This window comes from Lineus longissimus, chromosome 5 (assembly GCF_910592395.1).
Source record: "Lineus longissimus chromosome 5, tnLinLong1.2, whole genome shotgun sequence".
In the NCBI taxonomy this organism is placed as follows: Eukaryota; Metazoa; Nemertea; class Pilidiophora; order Heteronemertea; family Lineidae; genus Lineus; species Lineus longissimus.
In genome coordinates, this window is record NC_088312.1 from 4,041,838 (window position 1) to 4,064,651 (window position 22,814).

The window sequence follows — 22,814 nt, forward strand, 5'->3', positions numbered from 1 at the left end:
TGTTACACCAAGAACAAGATATCTAGAATCTCTAAGTCATGGCATCCTAAATCAAAGGTAACTATTTTCTATTGAATCTTTAAACCGTAACTGAAGAACATACTTCACCAGTGAATGAGCAACACCCAAAAATAAAACGCCCAAAAAAATCTTTCAAAAATATGTGAAAAAGTTTAGGACGGACTTACCTGATCTTCCATCCATGTTTCTAAAGGTTCCACCCATTTCAGTCGAGAATCTACCAGACTTCTTGACCGCTGGGATCCCAATCCAGAAGCGCTCCAATCAGAAAAATAAGGCAGTGCAGTGTTTGGTCTTAGTTTTGAAGACAACAATGGATGAGCTTGACCCTCGTCAGTGGCAGCGTCAAGGCGGTGGCGAAATTGTCTGCCATAATGATTGTCACTAGGGTCATGAACCATGTGCAGCTCATGGTCTTGATATGACCCATAATGTCCACTGGCGTAATTCTCATAACGTTCATTTCGAAAACGTGTTGCACTACATGTACTTTCGGCAGTTAATGTTGAGACTGCATTTCTAGGCTGAAAGGAACAAATCTGCCATAAGAAAGATAATGGATGCATTTGCAGTGATGATCAAAATTTGTGATGAACTACAAAATATATATACATGTATATACTCCTGTCAAAACTGCACTTCTATCAACTGGTAGCAACACTAAAAGACATGATTTGACTTTACCGGCTCAGAATGGGGCCTTTTCCCTGTCCAAATTAATCCGCATATTGTCACTGCAGGGTCGTCGAAATTTTTCGAATCAATCATTGAAAAATCCTCTGATAAAGCAATTTTTTCTCAAAAGCATGTGGCAGACGACATAGCAAATACGTAGTAGTCTAGTTTTACTGGAACCCCAACTGACCCCTTAAAGTATTCAAATATGTTTTGGGCGATATTGATAAGCCAATTTTCAAACTTAAGATAAATCCTTTTCAAATTGTCCCTTAAAACCCTCCATAAACTCTTACAGGCAACTAGGCATTAGTGTAATTGATCCCTTAATGGATAAGGCACTTTTTGAAAGACTTCAATCGAGGAATAATCCAATATTTTACTAAGAATTATATATTGTATGATCTTCAACTATCAATTTCATACTGGAATGTCATCAGTCGCCTCGCGGAAGCCCGCTATGTCTGAAAGACTCTTCAGGGTCTTTTTTGAAATGTTGGTGATAAGGAGATATGTCAGTTACAATTTCCATTTTTTGGCCAAGATTGTACTTTAGTCCTTTTAATGGCAAATTATGTAGGCCCCCTAAAGAAGGTGCTACCACCTGGGGATGTCAAATCTTTCATTCAGAATTCAGCATCACCGACGTCATGAAAAGTATTGACCAGCTGATCTGAGTCTCAAAGCAGTTTCTAAGTCAATATCATGATCAGAAGTCCAGCTAGAATAGATTGTGCCTCTCTTCTTTTTCATAATGCAAATTCTAATTATCAATCATCCAAACAAGATAAAGAAGACAATACGACAACTTGTTGGATAAACAATTTTATTGTAAATGATTTAGATACAGGGATTTGGACCAACCCAATTCGATAATACTTTTGTATTTCTATGTCATATTCTTTGTACTGCAGGTGATCATTGCATAAAAGGCCAGACAAAAAGTATGAATAACGAAAATGAATGAAAGTACATTTATCACAAATCGTCTGATATGGAATATACCCATATTTCATGCTTACATAAAGCTCTATTTATTTACCTATGTATGAGATAAATTCTTTTCGATCAGGAACCATGCAATGTTTACACAAAACAGAAGGTTGGGCTGTTATCACCTGAATAAATATTAAGCAAACTACTCGAAGATCATATCAATATGTCACACTGCGTGTGAATTATATGCTTGACAAAGTGAGAATGAAAGGGATTTTCACTCTCTTTCAACAGAGACATAGACAAAGATCAAGCTATTTCGTGGCATAGGCCATAAGGGGACGTGACACAAGGCTAATGTATATGTAGGTTGTGCCAGAGCCAAAGGAAACGGGTTAGCACATACACAGCAGTAGACTCACTTCAAAGCCCAAAATGAAAAGGCAGTTTAAAGAGAAGGTATATGACAATGTTCGTTTTTGCAACTGAAATTATGTTTTGTTTCCTACTTGAACTGGTGGATTCAAATGAGAATGTGCCATAGCACTTATTGTGCTAATCTCAAATATCAGCAACATTTAAACATAGTGCTTTAACACCCTCATGAAGTTTTTCAATTACAATTTTTACTATCATGACACTGAAGCCTGGCATGACTGGATGGAAAACTGTTACTCTATAACAAGTCAGCTTTATTTGACCAAGATTGACCCTCTCTGTTTGACGTTGCGGTTGTGATAAATAATTATTATGGTTTTTCATATTTCTCACCTAACGATCATTGCCAATGACGGAATGAGTAGACTGACTTGATGATAAGGTGGAATGGGACGTTTGATCTTCAAGTTTCCTTCAACTGAACTGGTGTTCAAGGCTAATTTGCTGAGAGGGACATTCTTGATGGTAAGCCAGGCTTTTTGGGATATAGGCCTAGGCCTACGCATACTACACAAACACAGTGATAGTAAAACTGAAGGAGACTAAAACTAAAAGGGTAAATTCATCCAAATGATTTGCAGCTGATCTCAATGCTGTTTCAAATTCTCTCACTGCTCTTTGAAAAAGCCTACATGTACAACTCTTACATTTAGCCAGGCCCAATTGGGCAGACTTTGAGAAATCTTCAAGTAAAAACATGCAACAAAAATTACGCTAACTTAAAATTTCCCCCATGTTGTCCTGATCGTAAATTTAGTGATTGCAGTCAATAGGATGACTTAGGAACCACAATTAACGACTGTCAGTCAAGTACAATAATATTGATCAAAATTTCGTCGGTAAGGAATTAAGTTAAAAATAACCAATTGTTATACAACAAGCCGATGTGTCTTCTATGAGAGACACCATTGACGTCATTAATTACTCTTAGGCATTTACTAGGATTTCTATTGATTAAAGTCAACGACCAGATAAACCTTTTCCACACTAAAGTTAACAGTGTAAACCAAAAGGTCCATGATAACTGACTCTTGGCAAAATTCCTTGTTTATCGACTTAATAAATCCTATAGCCTTGTTCATGATGATATTTACCACTAAGGGGTCGCTCACTGCACATGCTGTATTAATCATGATTTTAAAACTGAAACCGAGTTTTAGGTCAAATGATCATGCTTAGCACTCTGCCGGCCAAAAAAAACCAGGATAGAGATGTTCATAACCAGATTGGTTAAGTCAAGTGACCAGCCTACCATACCTACAGCACCCTGGCCACTATGACTTTGTGAGCACACGGCAGGTACAGCATTCATGACGACTGCAGTGCGGTGTCAAACCTGTCAAATGTCATTGATTTGGCATGGTTCGTCATCTCATCGCATCAGATCATGTCATTGATTGATTGATAACTCACTAACTGCGATAACTGATGAAATGCCCATGTCTAGCAGGATGGGAGTGACAATATACTAACCAAGGGACTGTTTTTATCCGGTGATAATAAGGAGAGTTCATAGCCTCTGTCGTGTCTGTAAACACCCCCAGTGACATTATTTGGCCTGGGGGTGAGGGATAGCGTCCCACGAAGAGGAATCACCTCTTCGTATCCATAGTCATCAAAGTCATAATTGACCTCGCACAGCGTCGGTACATTTGCCATTACACTCCTGAATCACAATCGCACATCCATTTAACTAAAATCACAAAAAATCGGCCCAAAATCGGGAGAAAATACGTCTGCTTTGATCGAGATGAGCTGAAACTTTCTCACTTTCGTTTCAAGGTCCCCACCACGTGCACTTTATTTTGTGTTTAAATCACGGCCACACCGCCATCTCTGAATGAAAGTTGGAGCTGAAAAAATAAGCTGGAAAAGATATGAAATTTTTACAGTTCTGTGGAACGAGTGCGATATGTTGGCCGCCGAGGGACCGCATGATCATTCGTGATGATGAAGGCTCACAGCTCAGTTGAGAGCGCCGATGAGCCTGGAACTGAATGCATTCAGGGGCGGATCCAGGATATTTCGAAAGGGGGGGGGCGCACTTTGTGGGCGAAGCCCGAATTGCGAGCGCCGCAGGCGCGAAGCGACAACGGAGGGGTCTGGGGGGAGCCTCCCCCAGAAATTTTTTTAAGATAAGACTCCATATATGCGATTTCCTGGCATCTGATCTTCAAATATTAAGCACCACTTTAATTTGGGCTACAATTTTTTACACCGTGCCGGAATTAGTAGGGGGGGGCGTGCGCCGGGTGCGCCCCCCCCCTTGGATCCGCGTGGCATTGAGGTCCATTAGCAAACGATGGAACAAAGAATTCTTCTAATAGAGGTTCTTCACGTGACATCACGACGTGACGTTTTGACGGACACCTTCAAATGCATTTCCTTTAAGTCGTGACCACGTGTAACGACCAATATGACAGTGCAAAATAATTGGCAACGTCATCATGTGTCGTCAGTGAAGAACCTCTATACTCGGGTAGGATACCGATGATGTAATATTGCGTAAAGTTCGAAACGATTTTTGCTGCGAGCGGAAACTATGATTGCGAGGCGGGAAGCCTTAGCCTACTGCCAAGCCAACGCTACATGCGCTACACCTACACGATGAACAAAATTTAATGGTGTCGTCAGGCGACGCTGATGCGTTACGTCATCGGCAATAAAAAGTGCATGACGTCATACACATGACGTTATATCTTCCGCTAGCAACGGTCTCTTAGTAACATCTCATGAAGTTTTTTTGCTCACCAATTTTCAAAATGAAGCCCAAATTTCTTGTATAAAGGCTTTTAAATCTTTACAATGCCAGGAGAAAACCGAAATCGAAGGCCGCGATTTCCTGCTCTTTTTGCTTTGGCGGCCTTTTTCTCAAACTTAAAAAATCCGTTTAAGAGACCTCGCAGGGAGGTAAGTTCTCTTTTCATACATTCACTCATTCAGTCACTCACAAGTCTCCGGTTGGTTATGATCCGGATGTCAGTTTTTTTGTGAACGTAACTATCATGACGGTTTTATTTGTGCAGGACAATCAGACGCCCTTGATAAATCAGTTAGCCTACAACAATTCTTACAATCCTAAATACCTCAATTGATAGAATGTTTGTGCCGGCCGCTACACCATAGCCTACACCCTCTACTCCCAGAGAAACTTGGCATCAAACACCACCGCATCACTACTTAGATCCAAGCGTATCAACACTCGTTCTTTCCAAGGACAGTTCTTGTCAAAAGCACTTGAAAAGAGCAGGAAGCCTCCAGCAATTGAAGAAGAAGGGAGTGTGGGCAGGAATCGTACCACAATTGAAATCACCATCCCAGGACTTGATTTATTATCTGTATTAAAAAGTCATTTAGCATAATATCCGTTTGCTACAGGAAACTATACCGACAAAATTTGTACATGTTGAAAGTGATAGTGATAGTGACACCGCTTCGAGCGTTGAAGTGTCGAGGGACACCAGTTGCACCCGCGTCAGCTCCAGTATGGGACTGCTCAAACGGATAAGGCACTCCATACAAGGTTAGTATAGATTAGTCCTGTTAAATATACTTTTCCATACAAGTTCCCTTCTCTTTACTCTTTTACAAACATCTACACGATGAACGGTTTCTTATTTTCTCACTAACTTGTCTCGTTCCCTTCTCTGAACTCCTATTAAAACTTTTTTCCATACACGTTCCCTTGTTGTTGTTCATTTACCTGACACCATTAGCAAGAAAGCGCTCAAGAAGCAGTCACTACGAATCCATGCTACTAATACAATTTATTTTCTCCTGAACGGCGTACTCCTGAAAAATCTGTTAGCTGAATATGTTAACACAATTTCAGGTTTGCATAGATGGAGAGTCAAACCGAAAAATCTAGTGTCCCAGACCGAAGTAAACGAAGTCAAATTAGAGGCTAGTCCATCACAAAATCTAGACCCGCAGCGCACCTTTCAGGAAGAAACTGTGGTCGATTTTCGGAAACGGAGAGTTGACACTAAAGATCGGGTGCTCCAGACCCTTGTGCACGCGTTCAAATTGGACGCTAGTTCTTCACAGGATCTTGTACTGCAGCCCACCTTTGAGGAAGAAGCTGCAGCCGATTTGTTCAAAAAGGAATATGAGCCTCGTTCAGCTAAGGAAAATAATGGTAAGGAAAAGAAGAGATGGGATTACGAGTAACATTTCGTTTACAGCTTTTGAGAAAGCATTCTTTTCTTGAGATGTAAGGAAACTGAATATCCCGACCAGACTCGTTATGTCCGGTTTATGCATTTCATTATCAGCTGAGACGACTTGTCTTGACAGTGTTAAAAGTGTATGATTTGCCAATCACCTGGCAGTCATTCACATTCCTTCCGAACGTTAAAAAAAGGCAAGAGAATTTATTTGGGAATCTGTTTTACGACATTCGGTAACCTCTGTTGTCTTAAAATTCATGTCTTTCTTCAATTGATTTAGCTTTCAGGAATACCAAAAATGACGACTCGGTCTATAGCATCAATTTGACCGCGACGCGAAGTGACCAAGCTATTCTCCAGATTCCAATAGAGATTACAACCACACATGGTGACCAAGTACCAGAAAAGGTTCGGGAACAACAACTGCTGCTAACAGAAGTTGACGTTTCAGAATCAGTGAGTTCTGTATTTGTACCACGAGCAGAGGTCAGGGCCTCCTTTGATAACGTAGAGGTTTTGTCACAGGTACCAGAGTCTAAAGCAGAGTCTAAACCAAAATATGGATATGGCGCTGAGGTGGTGGATGCTTTGAAAGGAGCCAGGGTTGAGGTGCCTCTGGATATTGAGACAGCTAATGCAATGACCCATAAGAAAGTGGCTTCTAGCGTAGAAACAGAGGTGACAGTATTTGACATCCAAGCCATGAATGTTCCAACGCAATCTGAAGAGAATCTTCAGGTATACAGCAGTGTTACGACACTGGTATCGTCAAGAGGGAGTGAATATACAACCCCTGTTGCTGGCGAACAAGATTCAGATTGGCAACAAGTGGAGCATTCTGAGATGCCATGCCACATTCTATCCACAAGTGCTGCCGCAGTGTCAACTCAGGTACCGGCTACAGCTGACTGCGTCCTCGAAGACGTCGAGTCTTTCGACAGAGAGATGAAGTATTTCCAAGAAAACATTTCTGAAATCAATGCCTTTATACATGGAAGCAACGATGACGTTCTACGAGAAAGCAAAAGTAAAGAACCAATTGCATTCGATACGGCTAATAAAGGTACAAGCCAATGTCTAAGTTTATCAGATTCGGCCAAAGAAGATACAAGCAATGGACTAAATATACCGGTATCAGATTCTGTCAAAGAAGGCTCGAGAAATGGCACGGGTTCACCTGGTTCCATCATCGATGCGCATGGACAGGTTACAGACCAAGATATCAGCTTTACAAGCAACGGAGAAAGTTCATCCAACTCTCTAAGAACACAACATGAATTCACGGACAAAGAGATTACCAGCAACGAAGAGAGTTCGTCCAACTCTCTCGTAGTCGAAGCACATCACCAGGTTACAGGTGATGAGGGCACTAACAGCGACGGCCACCAAAGCTCCTCATCCTCGATGAACATTCCAAGAGTAGTTGACGCGTCGGAAATACCACTGGCGTATCGTCGCCGACTCAAGCTTAAACAGGCACTACAAGATCTGCCTAAGGAGGAGGAATATCTATACAATGCAGTCATTGCAGCTGAAATGGCAGAGGCTGACAAAGTCAGTGATACTGATGCTGGCGTTTTTGCTGTTGCAGCAAGTAAGGCATCAGCACCCAAGGAGGTGGACATCGATGATACTTCGAAATCAGAATCAAATGAATGTGGCAGTGTTGCCGAGAGGATTCGTGACGCCGTTGAAAAGATGGCCAAGAATCTTGAGCACCAGGTCGCACATGAACCAAGTGAAGAGAAAAGGTTGACGAAGGAAGAAGAAGAAGCACGTCAGTTGGGAAACAAGTACGGCTATCCACCTCCGGTAGAACTTGGTCAAAATCCGCCAGAGATCAAGTCATACTCTCAACGCCGTTGCCAAAAGATCAGGGAACGTTTGGAAAATATTCAGTACGAACCGTGCCCGCGCACAGATGAAAATTGGACAGATAACGTGATTGGTGGTCAGAGGATAAAATACGAAAAATATACAGACAGTGACCATGTGATCAAAATAGGATCCGGTAGCTTTGGCGATGTGTATTTGGGAATGATGGATCGAACCAAGTTGGTTGTCATAAAACTCTTCAAGACGGGCAAGTCCGATTTGGAATCAATCGCAAAGGAAGCGACCATCACGCAACTGTTAGCTGGCACGAAGTGTACGCCACAATATCTCGGTTTGATCGCCCTTCCAGAGAATGAGACTTACGTGAGATTGGGTATTGTTCTGGAGTACATCGGAGATAATTACCTGAATGCTAAGTATAGCAGATTCTTTGAGATTTTCCGATCAGAAGTAAGGCGAATAAGCCAAGGCAGACGACCTTACGTGCCTGTACGTGACTGGTTGAAAATATGCTACAAACTAGCAGACGGACTACGGAAGATTCACGAACAAGGAATCATCGTCAATGATCTAAAATGTGACAACCTTCTCCTGAACTATGATGGCCGACATTACAACCCATACGTGATTGATTTCGGGATATCCAGGTCCGTTAATGACGAAGACGTATATCAGATCCCAGTTTTGGCAGAAGACTGGGCATACTTCAGTGAGCACTACTCCCATGTTGCACCAGAAATCTACCAAGGTGGACATGCTACGCTTCAATCAGACATCTTCTCTCTTGGCGCCATCTTGTTGACCATTGATGGCATCTTTCATTTCAAAATCCGTAGCATTGCAAAGGCGTGTCGACAGACCGACCCTGAGAAACGGCCCACGGCTGGAGAGTTGGTGGCAATGCTAGAGCATGCCTTGAAGTCATACCATAAATAGATAATGCTAAAATCTATTTGTTGGGTTTTGGTGTAGAAGGCAGCATCTGTCCAAATTATCTGACATTTTACTATCTGATATGACTCTGTATAAAGAGAAAAATACGTCAAGCTATCATCTCAACAGATGTTCAAGCTCACGACCTTGCAACTATCGCTTCGCTTGTTTAGCATCAGACAAAATAGTGACGAGATACACTTTTGGTTCATCAATTCTGATAGCTGGGTGACAGAACGATACGCCTATCGCATGAATGATAACAATGAGTAGCATAAAAAGCAACTCCTTCGCAGTCCAAAACCATCTGAACACTCGAACTCTCCACACTGACCATGAAGCTGCTCCTCATCTTTGCCCTGCTCGTGGTGGCCGCCCAGGCCAAGATCTGTAGGGAATGCTACAACAACAAGTGCGAGTATGGCTTTCAGATTGGCAGTGACAGATGTCCATTGTGTGAATTATGCAACCCACATCCCGGTGATTACTTGAACTCATTTCATCTTCGAGACGAACCTTGAGTTGTGGTGCAATTGTGGTTTCAGCCGAGGCTTTCTTCTTACTTCTCCCTAAAATGAGGCAACAGAATCACATTACACAATTCTGTTTCAGTCTTGATTCTTCTTTGATGACTAGATTTTATTAAGAAGACCTGACAGATCAAAACTACAGTATCGTTATTTGGGGAGTTTCACCATAAGCAACAAAACTACGCGTAGTTGATGTCGGCGTTATTCTGATGGAGCTGCTTCCTTTTCTTTCCTCTATGTTGACCTGCTTTTTTCATTCATACAGTTGGGCATGCTCTACCTGAGAGCTGCAGTAACAGGCCCATGTGCCAGATGCACTGCGAGTTCGGCTTCCAGAAAGGAGATGACGGCTGTCTGATCTGCAAATGCAACGAAGGAGCACCAGGTTAATCTCTTTTTACGTGTGAATAGGAAATCCTTCTTTTTCACCTCAGTGAAGTGGCTTGTCCTTTCGTGGTCATGCCCATGTATTCCCCCACAGTTTCTCCTCGACATCAGTGTCTGCGGGCCAGTATTGCTGAGGTATATCCTGCCGCAGGTGACAACCTTGTGGCATGAGCCCTGTTGTCTGCACTGCTGTCTGGAATTTCATTCTTCTATGCCTCTTTACACCTCTACTTTTTAGATGCCTATACGTAAGCACATACTTCCGAATACACCAAGATCAAACTTAATACTGTGTACGGTGAAACCCATTGATTAAAAAAATGATAGCTGGGGTGTACTTGATGGCACTAAAATATCGTAACAACACTGGATACCACCATTGGTTCAGGCTGCCAAACAAATATCTTCAGTTCAGCTTGAGTTTGAAGAAACTATGCCCATGCCCAAATTTGATTATAATCATGATGATGATGATGATGACTAAAGCCCCGATTTCCGACGGCCTCGAGTGTCAATGACGATGCACAATTTGAAAACTAAATCACGAACACATGTGCATATTTCAATTATAGGAAGTTGCATAACCATTAATTATAAACACGTGTCGTAGCTCGACGAAGCCTACATCTGTCGCTTTACCATCTCGAAGCATTGTATCTACTTCGTCTTACAAGGGCAATGAATACGCTAAAAACCATAAATAATCGTTGATTTCTTTCTCCTCTTCAGACTGCAGGAGCTACCCAAAGTGCTTGATGTATTGTTTCAAGGGTACCGTCAAAGGCCTTGACGGATGTCCCCTCTGCAAGTGCAAGGGAAGACGAACGGAACGAATTCAGTAACCAGAAACAGATAGCGAGCAATAAGTTTCCATTGTAACCTTATGCTGAGTATTGAATAAAGATTAAGTGCTCAATCGTTCATACATTTATACATTTTGTAATTCTTTCGTGCATCGAAAGGTCGAAAGTATCAAGAGATATATACTAGTATATCAGAGATATATACTGAACCTGCATAGGGGTAAAAAAACTGGTAAACCGACGATAATTTATTTGCCGCATGCATATTACAAGTACCTTCCAAAAGCCATTTTGACATTACCAACGGCCGACTTACCAACGGTGAACATCGATCCAAAAGTCTCCTCCTTTCGCGGTAATTCGGCATGCTTTTTGACCGCCTTTCTAGGCCAAGCCATGACGGCTTGATATGGCCGATTGGGAATGATGCTACCATCAACCTGTTTCAAAATAATGTCTGAATAATGAATCAGCTTCAGAGTGCAAGCGCAGCTCCCAGTTGACCAGAAACCACACTCTATCGTACCCCATCGTAAGAAAAGCGCAATGGTGGATTGCATGTCTTTCCAACACACGTCGAAACCCAATTATCATGTCAGGGTCAAGAAATGACTTACATGTACCTGCGAGCTTATGCGAAGAGAGCCGATGTGGTCAGTTATCAGTCCAGCTCCGACACCGGAATGATGTTCAAATCCACGTTTCTTTTGGTAAGAAAACATCCGAACATGAATATCAAACATAGCTCACCCAGATCTATGTGTATTAATCGACCAATGACGGTTTCACTCACCAGCAAAGCTTGCCAGTGGCATTTCAGGAAACCCTTCCCATGGCAATGGACGACATGTAACCTTATACATGAGAACGCCATACCTAGCTGATTCGCCAATGAAATATAAGAGGGCTCTGTGATGCTTTCGATTCACAAGTAGCAAAGGTAACCCATCCTGAAATAAAATAAGGAAGCAAGCAGCCAGGCCAACGTTCTTTCACTATAGAAAACCGACATGACCAGGTATGTTGCCGTTCTATTTCTAGCCTTACTTTGGTTACTCTAAGATCATAGGAACGATAGGTTTACAGTTTTGGACTTTGGAGAAACTTGTACTGATCATAAGAAGCCGTTATAGCCAGCACTTTTCATTTGCCATATAATGGTGCCTTGCTTCATAGCTTGCCCATAGGCTCCTACCGATATTTGGTTTACCTGCATGGAGAAAGAGGCAACGGTAAAGAAACATCTACGTGCACGCATGCCTTCTATACATTACTAGCACACATGTAATTCATGTTTCTGAAGTGCATGGCCCGCAGACATCACTCCATACGAATGTACATAGCTTCTATAGCTACCAGTTAGGCAGAGAAGCTACCACAGCCATCAGCACTTGTAATGAGCGAGTTTGGCTCACAAATGCTGATTTCTTGGATGCTTTTGTCCATCCTTGCACTACCAGACTGGCATCAAGCATTCTCTGATCCCGAGGATAGATATATGAAAAGAAAAGTATGGAAATGAGGAGATCATAGGAAAGAAGACATTGTGACCTTTTTGAGAAGGAAGAGAATAGTCATAGCCTTAAGAATTTCCACTTTTCTCCTCCTTTCAGCGCGGTAGATGCAGTGCGCAACAACCGCACGAACATCCTGAACCTCCTGGTTGCCGTCAAGGGAAGCGTCTCACAGATCGAGCTCGATGCTGCACTGTCCCTGGCAATCAAAAACGGGTCGAAACAATGTGTCGAAATACTCCTAAGGGCCGGAGCAGGCGGGGATGACTTGTTGATAAACGGGTTACCAATCCTGATATTAGCAGCCCAGCATAACCAACTTGAGATTTTGAAGTTATTGTTGGTGACGGGAGTCAACAAGATTGACGCCCGCAGTGACCACCGTGGCTCAGCACTCCATTTCGCAGCTCTCGCTGGTGGGGAAGACTGTGTAGCTGAGCTTCTTGCCACAAAGGCAAACCCAAATTTAAGAGACGGTGCTGGGAACACTCCTTTAATTCTCTGTTCGAGGGATGGAAAAAATAACACGATCCACAGGGTCACCAAGTTGCTGATCAAGTATCGTTGTGATGTGAATTTGGTGAATGGAGAAGGCCGCAGTGCCCTTCATTATGCCGTCGAAAAGCTCCGCGGGGTGGAGTTACTGATCAGTGAAGGAGCTGACGTCAATATTCGAGACTCTTATGGCAACACGCCTTTAATGTTAGCCGCATCTGAGGGACTTTGTAACATAATACGGCGATTAGTCCAAGGGAAATGTAACGTGAATTTTGCAAGTAATGACGGTTTGTGTAAAAGTCCCATGCACATTCTCGCAATGAAGGGACACGTCTGCTGCATGGAGCAACTCTTCCAAAATGGCGCCGATGTCAATATCTTGGACCACGATGGCCGATCTCCTTTGCATGACGCGATCAACCGCAACAGAAAACGGGCGGCAAAATTCCTCATTCAAAGGAACTGCCATTTAGATGTACCAGTTATCACAGCTTTAGATTTAGGTTGTCCTGAAATAGTTAAGATGTTGCTGTTAGCAGGGTCAGATCCAACAAATGTGTTGAAAGCGATGAACCATCCCGGTGAAAAACCAATCTTCTCGGATTTCCCGGAACTCTATGACTGGCTGAAAGAAGTGTTATTGAATCCTTTCCCGCTGAAGGAATTAGCTAGACTTCGAATCAGGAGAATACTGGGAAGTTCGATATGTAAGAATACACTTGTAGATCAGTTGAAAATGCCTAGGTTTCTTCAAGATTGGTGTCTGATGAACGAGTTGGACCATTACGATGAAAATACATAAGTTTTCAATAATATCTAAAATCCAAATCATTTGGTCTTTGAAAAGCTTTTAACTCTTCCTGTATCAAGCATGTATCAAGTTGATTAACCCAAAATGAACCACCCAAATCTCCAGCGAATTGTGTCAAATGTGCGTCACTTGAAGCGGACAAATATATGGATATCTGTGGAAGTCGGCTGGGATGTAATTTTCTCTAACTTGTGAAAAGAAGGGGCATAATTCCAAAACCCGTAGGACATGTGATGTATCCTTGCTTTGAGTACCTACCATAAAAATTTCATCGAAAACAAGTCACTAATAAGCGAGATATTGCATTTTTTCTCCTTTTTTTAGTTTTGGCCCCTGGTGGCAAGTCGCGGATCAGGTCAGACCGAAATTCGGTGTCAGTTCGAAAATCGTCAAATCTGCTGAAAAGCACAATGGCATCATAAGACCTTCAAACCACCCACATATGAAAAGCCTAGCAGGTAGGCTCCGGAAACCAATTACGGTCAATTCACGCTATTTGGCCCCTGTGACCTTGAAAAGTAGGTCAAATAAAAATCCCGGATAATTATGTGATGTAGTCTCATGAACAGTGTCCATAGTAAAATTTCATGATTTAAGCTAGCATAATTCAGGAGATATGGCCAAAAGCAGTTTTTCACATGAAGTGCCCCCTGTGACTAATCGTCAAAACTGCCAAAAGGCACAATGGCAACATATGAAATGCCTAGCATTTATGGTTACGGCGATAGGCTCCGAGATCAACGGGTCCACTAACGAGCGGGCGAACAATTCATTTAATGGAGAACTTGGCACTGTGTCCGTGCCGACCAATACTTCGCCGCATTCCTGTTCAACGAGAACTTTTCTAGTAGCACAGTAGGTTATACTTGAAGTTTCTGATAGCGGTTGTTGGTGATAGTTGGTGACATTAACACGACTGGGAGTAGGGACAAGGTAAGTCCGCAGGTTAGAGATTGTTCCAGAATCTTCAATGTAGCTATTTCTCGACCGTCATTCCGTTAGGATATACAAATGTATATTCTACTTGTACATACATGTAATATCCAAACGGCCAGTAATGTCCTGGCATTTCAACAGCCCCATCAACCACTGGTATGCATGGTATAGGCTACTGCACTCATAAAAATAAGGGGTGTTCGGCTTCTGAATATTCACCCTTAGAGGTTTATCAGGGAAACCCTAAAAGGTTTTTCAAAGGCTAAAGAACGTTATTTTTTAAGAGTGTGCTAACGATTGGTCAAACACAGGCATGAACAGCCGATTTGTCAGGGCTTACTCGATATAGCGCGGAAACGGAATGGCAGATTGACAGAATGGGAGCATCAATTATCTTAGATGCACAAACCAATTGCTAGCGTGGGCAATTTGTGAAAACCTGAAAACACACACACCGAGGAGATGAGTCAGACACTCTACCTCCGAGCTGACACACCTCCGATGTCAGATACATCTGCCCCCAACACCGGCCATTCTTGAGATATTCTCTGCTCACTGGGGTGGTGTAGTGCTTTGGTCATTGGTTCGATTTTGGAGATTTTTATCTTTAATGGAGGTGACTTAGTGCTTTATAGTCACCGCTCCCCCGGGATGTTCTGATTTTTTTTACACATTGTTGAGAATCGTCATCGTGCTGCTGATGGCGGCAGACAGGCTCTAAAAAATGCCTGAATAACAAATTACTTCTCCGTTGATGGTCCTTGTCAGTAACTTAACTTGAAGTCACACTGATTACTCAACAGGCATGACAACCCGAACAAGGAAGAAAGCTGAATGATCCATGCTAATGCAAGAGATGGAATACTAATGGCAAAACCTAAACAATATATTTATAGGAAACTAGGTCCGTACTAAGGGCATGGTACTCCACTTACAACTTATACATGTACATGTATACATCGTTCAATTTATTTCCATAGGCATAGTTTTGAGCCCTACTTATCATGAATAAACACAAGGCCATTCTTCTCAATGGTATATATCGAAGTAATGAAAAGCAATCCGAGTCAAAAAGGCCTACTGAACTTCCACTGACCTCTATACATGAACACCGCGTCATTATTGCATGGTGACCGCTAGTTGCTGTTTACCTGTAGGCTACCCATGATTTCACGTTGTCCCTACCTATAAGCTCCCGCCAGGTGGCCAGTGTGTAATCACTATTCGCCTGTTCAGGGCCGCCAGTTGTTTTTTTTACAGGTAGGTTCGTACCATTGTGTACATTGACATTAAGCCAATCAGAGCTCAGTAATTTCGCCTGACGTCATCAAGTAAGAAACGCACGTGTTGTTAGCCAGTAAACAAGATCAGCGATGCACATTGACAAATGGTGCGAGTTCGAATCTCGGAAGGACCCAAAAAAATATGCACTTTTTGTTTTTATTGCTTTTTTTTCATTTACTTAATTATTTTAATAATAAATTTCTCTTCGTCAATGTACACAATGGTACGAACCTACCTGTAAAAAAACCTCGCTTCCGAGCCACTCTCCGTAATGTAATCAAGAGAGTTGTCGCGCTGTTGATTATTTCTAGGAACTTCCAAGAAATTACAGTGCAATTTACGATGAAACAATCTGCATTTATCAGTGGGGTATATTCTGTCATCTTCTCTACCTACTCTTTCTTTCTTTGATTTCTTTCATATTCTGATTATTGATGACATAAAAAAATGATGAAATCAAAATGATGAAATTTTTAAAAAACATTAATTTCTTTTCCCCTATATTAATTAATTATTGCCATTGGTTGGTGCCTGCCTGCTGAGGTAATAATATTTCCTGCCCTGAAGTCCTTAGTCTAGTGTCGAGCCCTGCTCAGAGATTGGCCGGTCATTTTATCTCGGGTGATGTAAAACTTCTACACTGGGTCTGGCGGACCGGGACTCAACAAAGTATGTTAGAAACGTCTCTAAATAAAGACTCACGCGAAACTGTTAAACACCCATAGTTGACGGAGACTCCAGAGTCTGTCTGCAGACTCAACTGACAATTCTAGTATTTTCATTTTTACAACTTTTGTCGCTCTTCTTCCAGATGTTGGATCTGGGTGTCAATGTAGTGGCGACGCTCCTCTTCATTGCGGAGTTCTACCACATCATCGGCCACATCATCATCCTGTTCCGGTTGCGTATGCTTCCTCGAAAGGACCTAGTCAGACTTCGGCCATACTTCCTCATAGATGCCCTTACGGTTTTCATAACAGGTAATTAGACTGACCTACACTACTGCCTCGGTGTGAAACGTTTTTTACCGTTTCCCGTCATTCTATGGAGAAGGTTTTAAAAAATTAGCTCGCTTCTTTCTGCGTTCCCCTATTTAAAAGTCATGTCCTCTATTATTGCTCTCTATTATAGGGAAACTAAAGGAAGGAAGGAAAAAGCGGTCACAATTAAAAAAAGGTTAGACCGGAATGGTCTGAATATTCTGTCGATATCCTTTGGTGAATACCGTATAATTTTAATACTGTCACTGGGAGAGGTTGCAGTATATGACTTTGTTGCAAAAACGAGCCAACTTTTAATTATTTCTTTTCTCTCCTTTTGCCAGCTTTTGTCTATACGGGGACCATGCGTTGGTTAGCTCTCCTACAGAACATACAACATCTCTATTACTTCTTCACCTGGAACAAGAGTACTTATACGAAGAAGGTAAGCAAGCAGCACCGCGATGGGAGATCTCTTCTGAGAGCTTTAGATGCCGCATCTGCCTTTTACAGTGGCATTGGCAAACGGGTAAACAGGTGTTCATAATGAACTTATGGTAAAAAATATGATGAAGACTTTCAAGGTGAGAAGGTCAACATCATAAGCATCCTTTACTAAATCCCTCAGTAAATTTGAGAACCGTTTGTCTGTTTGTTCCACTACTCCTCCCAGGTCTATCGCCCGATCTTCACCAAACTTGGTACACGTATGTAGGTTGACCCAGAATTACCACTGAGGGGTCGAAATTTTAAAAGGTCAAGGTCGTTGGGGTCAAAGGTCAAATAAGTGCAATATCGACCATTCTCCCATGTCTATAGCCCGGTCATCACCAAACTTGTCACATGTATGTTGGTTGATCCCAGGATTAACATTGGGAGGTTGAAACTGGCAAAGGTCAAGGTCAGTGGGTCAAAGGTCAGCGAGTGCAAATTCACGAAAACTCCAATATCTCCTGAGCTATTGGCCGCAGGCTGACCGAACTTGGCTAACACATAGAACGTGACCCCAGCTTTGAATTATCAATAAAAGTCAACTGTAAGTACTTATTTTGTCAATGGTATCATGTTAGGATTGGTAAATGGGTACAAAGAAAATTAATTGATTGACCTAGATGGAACAATCAGAATTATTCTGTCTGATTATAATCATTATTGTTTGATTTACTTTTGTTAGGTCATCAGCTGGAGTTCCTTGGATTGGACACAAAGTTCAAACAGCAAGTTACGGTGGGAGTGGGATGTGATTCTTGGAACATCTTTCGATGTAGTAGTTCACATGGTCAACTGCTACATTCTTCTCCAGTTTATGACATCAGTGGAGACAATCATCGCGTTGATTCTTGGCAATGTTCTCTCGTTTGTGGTGCTTTGTAATTCCAAGTTTGCTTGGGCCAGTCCCACAAAAGTCCCCGGGTGGGTGGGGCGGCGAATTCAACCGGTCAACGAGAAGGAGTTGCGGCCTCCTGGAATCGATGTGCTTTTCAATTAATGAAATTTTTAAAAATGTTAAATGTTCACGTAAATTGCTTTGACTACCATCCAATGTTAAACTAGTAGCTAGCCATGTTGATAATTAAAATCGACTCTAGACTTTTGATCAAGACACAATCAGAAACCGGCTTTTATGTCCGCTTAAATCCTCCGCAAGAGTCAGCCGTGGTTTGAGGGAGACATCAAAGAGTCTCAGCCGGTACATAACTCATATACAAAACTATCTAGTACCCAACTCTTGGACAACACCCTTGGTCATGCCGACTTACCAGCGGTGAACATCAATCCTAGAGTCTCCTCCTTTCGTTAAGGATGGATAATACACAAAACGCTGGTAGATCGGCATGATCCTTGGTGTGGTTCCAACAAGTGATGTCAGCCCTGTTCTAGGTCCCTGACGAAACTTCTACAGTTGGAAGTAAAAGCATTTCCTCAAATCTTCTTTTGTACCTGTGGGATATAGACCTACCCAAATTTGATAGCGGTACGGTGGTATAAATATTAGTGAAGGCTGTGCCATTAGTAAAAGAAAAAGGAGTCTGCAAAAGTTTACTAAATTGCTGTAGTCAGTGTAATGTTGCTCTTGTTTGCCATAATAAAAAATTCTGAAATTTTTTGTGTTAAAAGCATTGGAAGTTTTGTTCTTGACAAGTTTGCTTTGGTCATGTGGCAACATTCCCAGGACGACGTGAAGTGCATGTTCAATAGTGTTCAATAGTCATGCATGCTAAGCATCGCTCGGCATGCCAGTACATCAATGACACATTAATGGAAATTCAGAGACCAGACAATATGTTAGCATAATCAACCCAAATGGACCTGATTGAGGTTTTTAATAAGGAAGTGACTTCTTGGCAAGCCCTGCTTACCAAACAGCCACGTTTTCTTGTCCTGAATGGAGAGCCGAACTCATTAATATTAAAGTAAAGTCTCCAGCTTGCCAAACAGGGTAGATTTTTTACCTGTTTGGCAAGCCCGGCTGGCCGAACAGGGTGGCTTTTTAGTGCTGTTTGGCAAGCGGCTCTCCAAACAGGACAAAAAAAGATGCCTGTTCGGCGAGCGGCTTGCCAAATAGACCCGGCCTTTTAATAAAGGAGCTGGGTTAAGTCATCTGTATGTTTGTTAGAAAGGAAAGAAAATTGTACAGGTGGATTTTCGGAGTATCACCTTACCGCTAGACTGCCATGCAGTCCTTTTCGTCATTCTGATCATGGTGACAGGGCGAGGCCGGTGGTTCACTGCGTCTTTAGATATATCATCGATCTTGGAGAAAACCTTTCAAGTATAAGATGCTTTACAATGTCAAAGTTGTGTTGTGTGTTTTTTTGTGAAATGTGCTGCTGTCTTGACTCTCGCCAACCCGAAGAAGTGTTGGAAGGAGGATGTTTTACGAGGGCAAGAGTGTGTACTACGTCACTTGAATGCAACGGAATCGGAAACATAACCGGGCGGCGTGGGAGGAGAAACGTGCTGCCAAGTCGTTAAGACAGATTCAGTTTCTTTACCGCTGTATAAATATCATTATCGCTCGGGTAATATAGATTGGACTCGATTATCTTCCCTCACATCAGGCCAGCTAAAAATTAAAAACAAATTCTTGTAATAAGTTTTTTAAATCGGGGTGACGGCCGGGGATCTTTTTTAATTCTTATTTTTTATTGATAGTATAGATTTCAGAGCTGACACTATCTGTTGAAGAATACATTTGTAGATCTACCACGTCTTCACCTCCCTTTCAACACATAGGCCTACTAAGAAAGCAACTAAACGGGAATCGTACCGCAGGAATAATGTCAGAACGAGCTATGCATCGTGTGGTCTGATATGCTCGAAATTCGAAATATTTAAAGAAATTTCTGACCCCTAAATCGGGTAGACCAGATACAAGTTTTTTTCTTTTTATCTGGCCTTGCTCCTTTGGCTTAATGTATATTTGTCAACGTTACTTTAATATTAAATTGAAAGGACGGCAATATTGTTCATGACAAAATTAAGATACTGAGAATCGATTAGCGTTGTTGACAAATTGGGGTATTTTTCTGTCCACCGTATACACGTGGTTTGAGCGCTGGATAATTGATAATTGACGCAACATCGGACAATTAAGGAAAAGATTTTTACGGAGATTTAAGAATGATTAGATTATCTTAGAAAATCAATTCAATATTTTCCGGCTAATGTCATTATATGCTAACACCGTAGACATATCTTTCCTCAGATTTTATTGCAAATGTTTCTGGGACTTCAGGATAACGTTGTTGCATGCAGCCCATAACTGTACTCTAATTTCGCCTGCCAGTGGAAACTATGGCCAGCGCCAAAGCATCGAATTAGTTGGAGTGGACAGTCGTCGGTCAATAAATAAACAATAAACAAAAGACGAAAGCAATGTCATGTAAATTTCATGAATTATCCATGAAAGAAGATAGTAATAAAAAAGCATTCGATATAAGGTACCGATATTACGGTAAGAATGTCACCATAAAGTTGGTTTGACCAGAACCTTTCGAGAAGCAAACCACCAAAACTAAGTGTTTGAAGATTCCCGCTGTTCATTGGGAAAGGTAGGATACGGAAATTAGTGGCTAAGTGTAGCCGCCGGGTTACATGTATAATGACCAGAAGTAGCTACACGAATTGGCATTTGCCTGATCGTCCCTCCCCAAACGAAGAGGAAGATAAAGTTGATTACACAATCAGGCTGCGTCGGGAGCCTGTATAGAAACGGCAGGTCTCAGCGATTGCCATCTTTGCGGAAAGCGATGTTTCCTCAAACCTAATGACCCTCAGTTACTTTCTGTGTCAAGCAAGGAGAGTCGTCTGCACTCAGGGTGGCCAGCCTAGAGTCTCTTTTTATCGAAGTCTAAGAATTAAGTCTTAAACCCGTATTAAATAGCAAAGGTGACCTTTAAATATTCTAAAGACAGAGTGTGTGGTGTTGACAGAAGTAGTCATACAGTTGTGATATCAGTTGTTTAAGTTTGTTTAACCTAATCTATGAATGCTGAACCCCAAGTGAGCAGCAGGCAGGTTTCGAATGCGGTTACTAGGGTACTATATTTCTTGGAAACACATCCATCCAATATGGCCATTAATAGTAGAGGACAAATACTAACTGTTGATGAGTACCTACTGAATTATTTAACAGTCCCGTATTGTTGTCGGATGTGGGGTTAGTGTATTATGGAGTGGGTAGTTCACATAGCAAGCACCTTCCTGTAGAATGTCAAAGAAGTAAGGGGTTCCAGGGTGTGGTTAGATGACGTCTTCGTACTTTTACACCAATCAGATGCGGTTAAAATCGTGGGTGTGAGATTGTGATATATTGCTTGTTGCTGGCTGTCTCAATGAGTTTTATTATATCCTTTATTTCACAAGCTGGACCAAATACTTCAAGGAGACGTAAACAGTTCCTTATAAGGAATATCACATTGTGACTCAAGGAAATGGGTTATGTAAGTTTAAGCAAATTCTTATGCGATATTTCTGTTTGCATATACTTTTATATTCTATCTTTGATCTACAATTGCTCTCCCACAGTGGCTTTATGTTGTAGTCCAAACTATTTGTATTATTATTTTGATATTCTTTTACCTACAGTAAAGTCAGTAAAGTGTATGATCTCATTGTTTCCCGCTCCTTCTACTGCATTTTAGCTGACGCCCGAGGTTGACGTTATCTCCCTATCTAATTCCTTCTTCTAATGATGCATGTATTTTACTGCCATTTTCATATCTTATTCCAAAACCGATATTAAAATAATTAATTCTCGTCTGAGCTGAGAGCACACAGCCTAGCTGAATGGTAACAACATTCCGTTGAAAAGGTATCAAAAATCGTATATTTTTTGAAAAACGAATGTTTTGTTTTATTGGCGTCAATTACATTGGCTCTATTATAATTCGTGGAGACACAATGCCATCATATGAAACAAAATGCTGGCCGCTAGTTCGCCCTATAAGGCAGGCTGGACCTTGCGGATCTTTCAGGTTCCGGCGCCTACAAATGTGTTATTTTTGCGATCACACTCCGTCTGTCTTCTATCCCGTCCGGATATGGTACAGGCATTAACTTTGTAATATGAATGAAAAAGTGATGTGTAAGTACCAAGGGAGTGCATGATCAAACAGGGATCTGTCACTACCATATTTGATTACCTCTCAGCCCTGCTAATATCCTCTTTGTCGGTCGAGAGGAAATTTGAGTTGGTCATGTTTGTTAATTTGATGACTTAAAAGTACTGGTGTCAACATTGTTTTTGCTGACTGCTGGTGATTTCCTCATTTACGCTCGGGTTTTTCTTGGAATCTTTCACGAAGTACTCTTGGGTTATCACGCAAATATCACTATGAAAATACTTAACCTATTTTCATTTCTGAAGCACACATTTTCGACAAATTCTGTAACTTCCATGATATCGATGGTTACAATAATTCTAAATGGTCCAGTTGAGAAAGAAAAAGGTCTCGAATGTTGAAGATGACCTCACCATCGCAGCCAATTAGGTAATCTTATATCTGGTGGCAAAATTAGTGTATGACCAACAGCCTCCATCCCTCGAGTCTTAATCAA

General features: G+C 41.7%; 2 protein-coding genes and 1 long non-coding RNA gene across 4 annotated transcripts; all 3 read left to right on the forward strand.

The window, feature by feature from the left end:
• The first annotated feature begins 9,319 nt into the window (after positions 1-9,319).
• Positions 9,320-10,856, forward strand: LOC135488831 (uncharacterized). The gene is made up of 3 exons (XR_010447051.1): positions 9,320-9,488; positions 9,804-9,923; positions 10,655-10,856. It is a non-coding gene; the product is annotated as an uncharacterized LOC135488831 (long non-coding RNA).
• Positions 10,857-11,686: 830 nt separating this feature from the next.
• Positions 11,687-14,094, forward strand: LOC135487981 (serine/threonine-protein phosphatase 6 regulatory ankyrin repeat subunit C-like). Its single transcript, XM_064772310.1, has 2 exons — positions 11,687-11,746; positions 12,342-14,094. The coding sequence occupies exons 1-2, from the start codon at positions 11,739-11,741 to the stop codon at positions 13,540-13,542; spliced, it is 1,209 nt and encodes a 402-aa protein (XP_064628380.1). The 5' UTR covers positions 11,687-11,738; the 3' UTR covers positions 13,543-14,094.
• A 289-nt stretch (positions 14,095-14,383) lies between these two features.
• LOC135487982 (uncharacterized) lies at positions 14,384-19,080 on the forward strand. 2 transcript variants are annotated; one of them, XM_064772311.1, is made up of 4 exons: positions 14,384-14,484; positions 16,583-16,751; positions 17,096-17,196; positions 17,926-19,080. In XM_064772311.1, exons 2-4 carry the CDS (start codon positions 16,583-16,585, stop codon positions 18,238-18,240), a joined length of 585 nt encoding a protein of 194 aa, XP_064628381.1. In that variant the 5' UTR covers positions 14,384-14,484; the 3' UTR covers positions 18,241-19,080. The 2 variants fall into 2 exon arrangements, with proteins under 2 accessions (XP_064628381.1, XP_064628382.1); XM_064772312.1 differs by having other exon boundaries at positions 14,410-14,496.
• Positions 19,081-22,814: the final 3,734 nt, after the last annotated feature.

Bases quoted from the DNA above. Each gene is read 5' to 3' on its own strand.
- LOC135487982 (XM_064772311.1), top strand. From the start codon at position 16,583: ATGTTGGATCTGGGTGTCAATGTAGTGGCGACGCTCCTCTTCATTGCG. The intron at 16,752-17,095 runs GTAATTAGACTG...TCCTTTTGCCAG, and splicing joins CCTTACGGTTTTCATAACAG to CTTTTGTCTATACGGGGACC. The intron at 17,197-17,925 runs GTAAGCAAGCAG...TACTTTTGTTAG, and splicing joins AGAGTACTTATACGAAGAAG to GTCATCAGCTGGAGTTCCTT.